Source organism: Echeneis naucrates, chromosome 24 (genome assembly GCF_900963305.1).
Source record: "Echeneis naucrates chromosome 24, fEcheNa1.1, whole genome shotgun sequence".
In the NCBI taxonomy this organism is placed as follows: Eukaryota; Metazoa; Chordata; class Actinopteri; order Carangiformes; family Echeneidae; genus Echeneis; species Echeneis naucrates.
In genome coordinates this window covers 2,931,703-2,943,023 of record NC_042534.1, presented here as the reverse complement: position 1 = coordinate 2,943,023, position 11,321 = coordinate 2,931,703, and the positions used below count along the sequence as shown (strand labels likewise).

At 41.2% G+C, this 11,321-nt stretch overlaps 1 protein-coding gene across 1 annotated transcript; it reads left to right on the top strand.

The window, feature by feature from the left end:
- Window positions 1-400: 400 nt before the first annotated feature.
- Window positions 401-9,362, top strand: slc30a2 (solute carrier family 30 member 2). Its single transcript, XM_029496812.1, has 8 exons — window positions 401-483; window positions 5,678-5,889; window positions 6,663-6,809; window positions 7,188-7,341; window positions 7,526-7,745; window positions 8,120-8,225; window positions 8,635-8,769; window positions 9,217-9,362. The coding sequence occupies exons 1-8, from the start codon at window positions 401-403 to the stop codon at window positions 9,360-9,362; spliced, it is 1,203 nt and encodes a 400-aa protein (XP_029352672.1).
- The last annotated feature ends 1,959 nt before the right edge of the window (window positions 9,363-11,321 follow it).

Here is an 11,321-nt window from a genome sequence, read left to right as displayed (position 1 = left end):
AGACTGACACTGGTCCCATCAGGCTCCGGCAGCTGGAGGAGTCCAGTCTGCAGCGGAGTCCGGGTGATCCAGACTACTACTCCAACCCAAAAAAAACAAAAAAACAAAAACACCCCCCATAAAAAAAGAAAGAAAAGCTAAACCAAACAAACCCTCCCTCACTACATCCCCCTGTGGTTTCCTCCTCCTGCCTCTCTGCGCCCCAATGAGCGGATTTCTTCTTTGCTGCTGTCGGACATGAAGTCTCATCTTCTCCTGACTTTTCCTCGCGTCCTCTGAAGATCAGGGAGGAACATCGGGAACATCCTGAAAATACAGAAACATTTTTACTTCTTTTTTTTTTAAATCTTAAACCTCAGGCTGGACACGGACAGAGTGAATAACTGCAGGGGCTGAATAAATGGATAATAACGCTGCACACTCGGAGAAATCTCAGCTGATTCACGAGAAGAATGCCAAGATGTATTCACTGAAACTACAAAGGTGGGAGATAAAATGTGTCATCTCATATTGGCTGCATCTGCATGCAGAATAACAGGATAAGGATGATGCATGTGGGAATGTGATGTGACCTCCAAAAAAGAAGCCTAAATGTTTAAAAAAATGCACACATTTGATTAAAAATATTTTTAAAACTTTTTCTTCCTCCGCTGTGAAGTTTAAAGGCAGTCTGGAGAGTAAAAGCGAAAATTTATTTATTTTTTTTGCAGATCTGCAGGAAAGATGGAAAAGAGAGAAATCCCATGTTGCATTGTTCAGGTTGTGCGTAACGGTGTTACCGTGGTGCATGTTAAGCAGCCTGCGTCGCTCTTTCGGGCTGTTTTATGTGAATGAACAAATTCATTTCCATGCTTGGCTTGTTTGTGGACAGCCTGTGACAAATGGCCCCGGGGCCAGCTCACCGAGCACCGCTAAAAACTCATCATCTGTCATTAGGCAGGCAGGAAGCAGCAGCAGCACACCGAACACACAAATAAATAATAAAATAAATCACCTTTCATAGAGAAATATTAAGGACAGCAGCGGTTACACAAATAAAATGACTGGACAGTAATGGAACAATTAAAACAGCGTTGATAGTCTGATTCATTTACACACACAAAGAGGATTTTAATAGAAAAACATTACAGCACAACAACAAAAAAAAAAGATTTATAATTATAATAAATCATTTAAAATGTGATTGCGAGTGAAATGCTTCTTATTCAAATCGAAGCGTTTTCACATGTGGCCCTCCAGATTTATTTTGTGTAACGCTGCTGGATCTAAAACCTTAAAAACCATCCGATGATTCTTCGTAAGGAGACTGAAGTGGGAGGAAAACGAAAACTGCCGTGACCACAGACCTGCGGGGGCAGCTGGTGATCTCAGAGTCCTGACAGAAAATCAGATGGGTCCAGGCCGCAGTCCGATCAAAGTTAGGAGACAAAAAAACAAAACAAAACAAAACAAAATTGATTATTAGAATATAATGACGATGCTGCGCGTGCGCTGCTCTGAGAGAGAGAGAGAGAGAGAGAGAGAGAGAGAGAGAGAGAGAGAGAGACAGGCTACATATGGTGCTGCATTTGGATTTCATGCACCATTTACACCGTGTGTGTTTTTTACTGTGTCACCTTTAGCACTTTTTCCCAGCTGGCAGGAAAGTGCTTTAAAAGGAAATGCAGCATAAAACATTTTATAAAATAAATATGGAATTTATAAATATAAATATAAATATAAATATAAATGCAGCATAAAATGTCTGAATATAAATATATATAAATATACATTATGTCATATTTTGATAACACAAATAAATGCAGTATCACATCTTAGGACATGAATGTATGTGGTTTAATCCATTTTATGATTTAAAAATACCTTTTATAGAAAACATATTCAGTAAAATAATGTAATGTGCGGTTTTCATGCAGCAGGCTCTGGAGTCACTCAGCTGGAACTGTAACTGAAGGTGAATTGAATTGTTTATCAAGAGAAAATGGATTTGAAACTGGTGATTATTGTTGGAGTTATTTTTCAAGAATAAATATCAATTTTGAAAATTATCTCAGCCTCTGAAATTTGAGAATTTTTTTGTTGGATTTAATATTAAACTGAAAATTTTATATTTTTCAGAATTTATTGAAAAACAGGAAATTCACTTATCATAAACACAGTCAGGCCATTTAAAATGAACATAACTGTGATTGACAGTCTTTAATAAAGACTCAGGAGTTTCTCACGTCTCAATAAGACAAAAGTAAAAATCCTTGGCAGCTATAGATATTAATAAATGATTAATAAAATAGATGTTCTGCAGCAGATGATGTGGAGACATTTTCCTGTGGAAGTGAAGAGCTGCAGCTAATGATCACAACTAATCTGACTGGATTTATTCAAGACCGACGAGTTATTTCCTGGATTACAGTTTACAACAGACCTACAAAATGTCAGCAAACTGGAACACGGTCATCAAAAACAAGAGACCAACAGACACACATGAAGGATTCATTGACATTCTAAAATTGTTGCTGATTATTTTCATGTCAATCCAATAACTGACTAATTGTTGCCTGTTGTTGAGGGAGGATGAACATTTTCCCAACCTGAGTGTCGTCCTTATTAACCGATCTATGGAGCTTTATTGAACGGTTTATTAACCATTAATGACAGAGATAGTTTAATCAGAAGGCATTTTAACACACACACACACTTTCAGTTCATGGTCACACAAACAGACAGTTGTGTGTTTCATGGTCCAAATTATTTAATGACTCATATAAAATATAAAAGAAATCTTATTACCCATCATTCCTTTCTGTTTTTAAAACAGGCAGGCAACACCCTGAAAATGAGATGCTCAGGACCAAACAAAATTTTTCACTCCAGATGTTTCATTTGCAATATCTTCCATATCATCACTTACTTACTCATCGCTGTCTTATGATATAACCCAGCTGGATTTAAAAAAGGCTCTTTACTGGATTGTTTACTTCCTGCTAATTGTGACATTTCGGGCAGTAACTCAAAGCAGCATAACTGTCTGTCTGCTAGATTCATGAGAGGTTCGTGTAGTTTCACGTTCCTCGGGTGAAGAGGCGGCTGTGATGATGTAAAAGTGACCTCATAATCCTTAAACCCACTCAGCAAACATCACAGCGATGCAAGCTACTGTCAAAAAAGTTCTCAACTGCTTGTAACATTTAACTCAATCACAAAATGGACCTCATGGTGGCGCTACAGGAAGTTAGAGGATTGTCAATGTCAGTGTGATTCATCCTCCGGGAACCAGGAATATCTGTATCAAACCACACGGCCACCCCGTTAAAACAAACGAAATACCTGTCAGGATGTTGGACATCTCATTGGATGGAAGGACGAGGTCTTCTTCTGTCAGAGCCAGAAGATGCAAAGTCATCAATTATCAGCTGCTAAAAGAAAAAACAAACAATCAACAACAACAACAACAACAAAAAAAAGCATTAGCACATTAGCAATATTGCAGAAATACAAAACAGTAACCAACCACATGTTGAGGTTTGAACGGTCTGATGCCTCTGAACGGAGCCGGACTCGTTCCAGTCTTTATCCACTCAGTGGCATGCAGCTAAATGGCAGTTCAAACCCAAACTAAACACCGATGGCTCTGATAAGATCTCGGCCGTCACTGGATGAACACTTATCCCTCTGCACACTGAGCAGTCTCTTTCTTTTCTGGCTGCAGGCGTTATGTCAGTGACAAATAATAGTTTATGGTGCTCTGATGAATCCGACTGCAGATGTGATTAAATGCTTGATGGTTTTTTTTTTTTTCCGCCCCTTCTTCCAACGGGCAGCTTCTCTGAAGTGTCTTTTTGTCACATCATTTCACAGATCAGTGAGTCTTCCCTCAGGCCTCTGCACTGCTGACACTCAGTGTCAACAAACACAGGGACCTTCCCTGTGGGATATCGACTTACAGATGAACTCTACGGCCAAATGAAATCCAACGTTTATAATATTGAGCAGTCCCTTGGCCTCCCAGTGAAATAAGAGGGAACCTATTTTCAACACTTTGTTTGTATTTGCTGTCTTGTTCTTTTGGATGATACACTTTTGTCTCATATTTTGGGCCCTCTGTAAAATAATCCATGTTTTCGAGCTCTGTCTAGATAAACATGTTGTTGTTTTTAATCACTTGCAAACCTCCTTAATGATTCTGCCCCTCCATGAAATGGAGAAAACGATCAATGCCTTCATTACAACCCATCTGGTCCAATGCGGTTCCCCCCATCCCGGCTGGACTATCTGGCTCAGACTTGGTCCAGAACGAAGCTGGACCAAGTCCAAAAGATCTTGACTTTTATTCAGAGACGTCTCGGCCTTCCTGTTCATCTCACATTTAATTTGAGAGGTTGTTGGCGACAGATACTGAATTGAATTGTATGTGGAAACTCGAGTTAAATTGATTTGTTAGGTCGCTGCAGAGGATCTGCAGACTTTGGCCATGCACTGTATGTTATTGTGTTACTTTGTGATGTGTTTTTGTTGTTGTTCATCGTTGTGGGCTGTTGGTCTCCAAATCTTTAAAAAAAAAACAACCACAGTGCAATTTTCTACGTGCATAATCACAACATCTTCAGGGCTTTACAGCCCTCCAGTGTGTATCTATGCTTTAGGTGTGCAGGCTCTAGGTGTGGCTGTGTGTGTTTTTGTGTGTTTGCTCTCATGTCCTAGAGGCATTATTGAACAGAACCTGTTTTCCACCTGACTGGTTATTTTCGGGGTGGACATCCCTGAAGGTGTGTGTGATAAAGACAACAAATTCCCCACATGAAGTGCGGCGCATTAAGTGTGTGTGTGTGTCTTTGTGTGGCTATCTCAAGTGAGAACAAATCTGTTTCTTTCCAGCTCATTAGTGTCATCATTGCAGCTCCCTCTCACATGGAAACCTGCTTGTGTGCTGAAAATGGGGGAGTCAGCGTTTTGTTCACATGATTAAAATCCAGATCACAGTGTCACAGCAGAGGAACGTCTACACATGTAATTCTCAGATTAAGCACTTTAAAAACCTTTTCCCTCGCCAGTCAGACACAGACAGATGTGACTGAAATGGAAATAAGGCTTTAGTGAACATATAATGGGGGAAAAAGTCTCATAAAACTAGTGTTATCTTTATTTTATATCATTTATAGAAATAAGTTTACCAAGCCTTAAAAGGACAAAGGCTGTGAGGAAAACATGTGATGACCTGACTTTGATTTGCTCATAAATGGTTTAAAACTTCAGTTTAAATATGACACGAAGAAACTTTACACTGAACTCAGATGGAAAAGCCACAAAGGAGAAGTGTGAGACTGATCATGAGAGAGTAGGAGACATTTCTGTAATGCTGCTCGAGTCGATCACATTTTGTTTTTTATAGTTTGAGCTTTTTAACATCTATCACAACACCACCACGGCGGATTGTTGCTGCTGGGTTCATATTACAAGACATTATGGATAGAAATACAAATTTGAATGGAAACAGGTTCTTCTACTAAACAAATATGTTGCTTTATATCTGACATAAATGGTTTGGTCACATTTGTTCACATCTTTAGTGATTTATATTTTATATTCCACATTGATGATCCAACAAATGCTCAAAGTTTCCTTATAAAAGGGTATAAATGGAAGGGATGGACTGTGACTGTCACCTTCTGTGTTCCTGCAGCTCCTTTCCAGACTCTAAAGAGCAATATCCTGCCTTCCCTTTTAAAAACGGAGGCATGGCTGACTCCATCGAGCTGAAACGGCCGGTCGGCGCTCACTGCCACGGCGCCAAAGCTTTGCCATGTGAGGAGAGCGTGGACAAGCTGCTGGCCAAGAAGAAGCTCTACATCGCCTCGGCCATCTGCCTCGTCTTCATGATCGGAGAGGTCATAGGTAAAACGTTCAGAAGGGCAAACCTTAAAGACAGCAGACAAGACAAGGTGTTTTTTACATCCATAAGATAAACTGGCAGGTGATTGAAAGGCGTTGGTTGGGTCTTTTCGGTAGAAACTGGCCTCTTAGTGCGCTCGCCAAAAAATGTCAGCAGTATCATCTCAGAAGATCAGAGAGAGCTGGAGAAAAAAAGATTTTGAACAAGATGAGGATTTTGTGCAGACAACTTCTTCTGTCAAACTCTGTTTCTGTCAGGCCGACTGTAGAATTATTTCATTTTGTGCTTTCTCAAACATTTTTCACAGCCGGTGAGGCTCCTGGTATCAGCAAGTGTTTAGAGTTTTCTGGTAAATAGTGAAACCCGGCTTGTTGTGGTAAATATACTGCATGTGTGTAAAAATAGATGAACATCGGCTGAATTTTAAAAACAGAATCTTGACTAATCTCGTGAAATTATACAATTAGAAATTAAATGGATATTTAATCCATTTAATCTTTCATTGTCCTACGAAGAGTCCAAAATCCAATAACAATTATTCAATACTGTTTTAAAATACAGAAAAGAGGGAAATTAGGAAACAGGTAATATTTGTCATTCTTTTATGATAAATAAGATAAATTAGTCATTAAATGTCAGAATTGTTCTAAAAACAACTTCTTCTTTAATTAATTGACTTCTGGTACAACAATGACTGACCCAATTCGACACTGCAGACAATTCAACACAAACGCTGTCACACTGTGGCCCTCACTGATCTCCTGGTTGTCCACAGGAGGCTACCTGGCCCACAGCCTGGCCATCATGACTGACGCCGCCCACCTCCTGACAGATTTTGGCAGCATGATGGTGAGCCTGTTCTCCTTGTGGATCTCCTCCAGACCGCCCACCAAAACCATGAACTTTGGCTGGCACAGATCAGGTCAGAACCAGAGACCGGACCCCCCCCCCCCCCCCCGACGAACACACACACACACAGTTTGCATTGAAGCCTATGGAGAAATGGCCCTACTTTTCTATGGATTCATTACCTCAGTAGACATTACAAACAGATGTATGCTGATTTATCCTGTGAGAATAAGATGCATTAGGAGGGTTAACAGTCCAACTTCTCCATCACGAGTCCTTGTCCTTAAAGTTTCTGCCTTATCTAATGTCAGTGAGACACTGATGCTGTGGTCTGTGGAAGATGGTCGGTCCATTTAACTTCATGTCCTACGCAGTACTCAGATAGAGAAGTGCTGTCTCGCTCTGTTCTATTAAAGTGGTATAAATTCCTGCTTCTCTTCTGTCTTCCCAGAAATCCTCGGAGCATTTATCTCTGTCATGTCCATCTGGATCGTTACTGGGGCTCTGGTCTATTTAGCGATTGAAAGGATCGTATGCAACGACTATGAGATTGATGGCCATGTAATGTTAGTCACCTCCGGCTGTGCAGTCATCGTAAATATTGTGTGAGTGCTTCTGAACATAATGTGAGTTAATGGGCTTCATGCAAAACATCACAACTTGTGGTTGTCTTTTTTTACTTAAAAAAAAAAAAAAAAAACAGAAAAAGGATAATGCATTTTTGACCAATCAATGAATGAATCCAACCAGCGATGATGCAGCTGTTAAAGTACCTCCATCTCTCTGCAGCATGGCCTACATCCTCCATCACTCCACCACCTTCCACGCTCATGGCAGCGGTTATCACCACATCAATGAGGACGGTCAGAGTCCCATCGCCCACGGCCACGCCCACACGCTCCTCAGTGGCCATGGCAACACCAGCGTCCGTGCCGCCTTCATCCACGTGGTTGGAGACCTGCTGCAGAGCGTTGGTGTCATGGTGGCGGCCATCGTCATCTATTTTCGGGTCAGATATAGATCACAATCATGTTAGGGTGAGACTGAAATGTCAGTCAACAGAAATAAAAACAAAAACAAACAAACCCTGAAACATGATGCAGTCATCCTGTATGATGCTCTTTGATTTAGGACAGAAGGAAACTAATCTTTTCAACAAGTGTCGTTTTGAGGGAGAATTTAAAGTGCAGACTTGTCAAAAGAACTCATAAATGCTTTCCTCTCTCCTAAAACGGATATATTCTGGATGACAGACTTAAATACTCACATCGTTATGCAAGATGTTCCCTTTTTTTCTGCCTCGGGCAATTTTGATGGCCCATGACTGTGGAAAACACCATCTGATGTCTCTTTAAAGCCTGTATAACCTTTTTTCTCCTCCAGCCTGAGTACAAAGTGGCAGACCCCATCTGTACATTCCTGTTTTCCATCTTTGTCCTCTGCACAACCATCACCATCCTCAGAGACGTCTTCAGGATACTCATGGAAGGTATCTTCCCCCTGTAGCTCAGAAATGTTTGGTTCTGTTGATGTTGTGGAGAAAACACACAGATGGACTGGATGGGTGCTTTCAGAACATCACGTCACGTTTGATGCTCCTGGGGATGTCCTAAGACTTTTAGAACAGTTTAAAAGTCTTTGTGCATGAATGAATTTACTCAAAATGACCAACCCAAGAGGCATCACTTATAAAACCTTTGGTAACAACATAGTGAGCCCTTCTGAGTTAATGAGCAGTTTAATGTTAAATTCACATTATTTGTAGCTATTACATTCAAAATATGTTTCTAAAATATTAGAAGTTGTGACGGTAAAAGCGGCCTGAACATTAGACCTTAATTCACCTGGTTTAAATCGTCCTGTGTTTTGCTGACTGTAAACGGTGTTCACTCTTCCAGGGTCTCCTAAAGGAATTGAGTTTAACTCTGTGAAGGACGTGCTGCTGTCTGTGAAAGCTGTGAAGTCCATGCACAGTCTGCACCTGTGGGCTCTGACTCTGGGCCAGGCGCTGGTCTCCGTTCACCTGGCCATAGGTAACGTAACCGCAGCACAGACTGATAATCCAGAATCCACCCTTCCTTCCTCTTAGCCCCGCTTCCCCTCCAAATATGGTCTCTTAAATTCTATAAGAAATATGGTTTAAAAAAACTAAGATGGCGCTTTCCAGATTACAAACTTTAAAACTGCAGTTCACAAACCAGGTGACGTCATGGCGAGTTTGAACGGCTTCCAACATATGAAATTGATTCATTTAACAATAACAATTGCAGGATTGAAAAAGAGACATTACACACTTAAGATTAAAGAAATGGAAATCCACAGAAATGTGAAGGGCACCGTCTAGTGATGGTTTTCATGGTGCATTTCAAATGCAACATCTCCCAGCACAAATATTCAGCTCTGGTTTTAAACATGTACGAGTTCAAATAGAGAGCAGAACAATAACAGCCTCCTGGTGTTGTTTTCTACCTCCACCTCAGAGGAAGGCTCCGACCCTCAGTCTGTGCTGCAGGAGGCCACCGAGCTGCTCCACACCAAGTTTGGTTTCTACAACATCACCATCCAGGTGGAGCTCTACTCCGAAGACATGAGACACTGCTCCCACTGCCAGGACCCGAGTGACTGACGCTGATGCTGGACTGGACACAGCAGGACAGGAAATGGCTCAGGCACATTCTCATCCTCTGTTTAAAAGAATCACACATCGTTGTGCTTGCCATTAGGACAGGGGGATATAGACAGAGAACTCATCCGTGTGCCGATTGTCGAGTGCTAAAACCGGACCTCCATGCTAACAGAACCTGCCAACTAAGTCCTCCACTGAAACTGGCTGCGTAACAGCTCCACAGTTTTGGAGGAAGAACTGAGGGTGAACTGCTCAGGAGGTGGAACCCTGACTCCTCCAGACAGTTTTCCTGTTCTTCACAGTCCTGTTGATGAAAGGATCATTTATTAATGGAAACCAAATAACTCACAGGTAGATTACAGTCTAGCTCTGCAGCTCAGTAACTAAGACCTTCAGGTTCTGGATAAATCATTCATTTTGAATCAAAAAGGGTAAAAAAAAAAGAAGAAAAGAGAGACCAGATGATTTGGTTAATGAAAGGTTTGCAAGAAGGGACCACACATGAATGGACACCAGGCTGGTAGCATCTATTTCAGTTTCTGTTTTGAACTCTGGAGTAAATTCCTTTGGTTAAAAAATTCAGTTGTATAGCTGGTGCAGGTGGATGATGTTTTATGGAAGTTGAAAGGTATTTCATCTAATTTCCGAAAACTGCCAGATGTCTCAATTATTTTACATGATAATAATAATAAAAAAGCACGGAGCAATCTAATCAGTTACCAAGGAAACCTGTTGGCATGGAGCGCCTGAAGTAACGATCAGCCAGGGAAACGTGGATGACTTCGATGTCTGTATCTTCATCACTACTTTAACCAAACTCACTTTACAGTTCAACATCATCTTTGCGTCATTATCTGGATTCCCACCTAAGTCAAAGGGGGAGATCTGCACTGCTGGCTGCTCATCAATGAGTGTTTTTGTCAGGAAGATCTATGGGCTGTCCCCCCCCCACATAATTCATTGAAAACATCTTTTTAAGGAAGAAAGACACGAATAATACCTCTCTAGAACGCACAGTTGTACCTATTGCTTGTTGCCTTAGAGAGAGATCAGAGAAACAGACGAGGTCGGAAAGCAACGCAGACCGATAAAAACTCACTGATCTATTCATGTAGCAGATGAATGAGAAGGAACGGCAGGGGGGGACAAAACTTGGATGATTAACCATTTGTCTCTTCAGATTATGCAAATATTTTGATTTAGGAAAATCATTAGTCCCGGCGAACACTGCAACAGAAAAGTACAAATGATCCCTGATCTGGATCTATCAGAACGGTCTGCGAACCTTCAGGATCCGTACCTGTGCTCCCCTTTCACATCACACCGTATCATGTTGCTTCAAGTGTCTAACAATCCAGCCAAAAACCGGGACTGACCAAAATCTACTACTGTACTGTATATAACACGTCATGCCAAAGATGAAGAGTCACCTCTGTGTCAGTGCTGAAAGGTTGGAAGTTTGGAAAAACAAGATCATTTTATATCAGCAAACTTCAGGATTTGAACTAAATTCAATGAAATGTGAGGATTGATGTGTAATTGACGTTTCTAGACAACCTGAGAACTAAAAGTGTTAAGGGCTATTTTTTGTGGGTAGTTTTGTTGTGTTGCCAGCGCACAAAACAACAACAACAACGACAAAAAAAGCCAGCTAATTGTGTACGGCGTATTGATGTGGCCTGAGCTGGATGCAGCTGAAAAAGCTTTGAGCCGCTTCCATCCAGCAGACATTCAGGTCTGAGGACAAAGGTGATTCAGTCCTGAAGTCAGTCGGATGATTAGTTTGAGCTTCACGCCATCAACCATCTCATCTATCGCTCATTCCTCCTGCAGCTCCAGTGCTAAACGTCTATCTGCTGTGTGTCTCTCTATCTCCATCTATCTGAGCTTCCAAAGTCGTACGGCTGTTATGGATGAGCAACATGACATGAATTCCAACATTCAAAGCCCATCACATGG

What these genes read in the sequence shown, in the direction of transcription:
- slc30a2 (XM_029496812.1), top strand. Translation starts at nt 401, where the DNA reads ATGGATAATAACGCTGCACACTCGGAGAAATCTCAGCTGATTCACGAG. An exon ending in CATGATCGGAGAGGTCATAG is followed by an intron (nt 5,890 to 6,662) that starts GTAAAACGTTCA and finishes GGTTGTCCACAG; the next exon opens with GAGGCTACCTGGCCCACAGC. An exon ending in CTTCAGGATACTCATGGAAG is followed by an intron (nt 8,226 to 8,634) that starts GTATCTTCCCCC and finishes TCACTCTTCCAG; the next exon opens with GGTCTCCTAAAGGAATTGAG.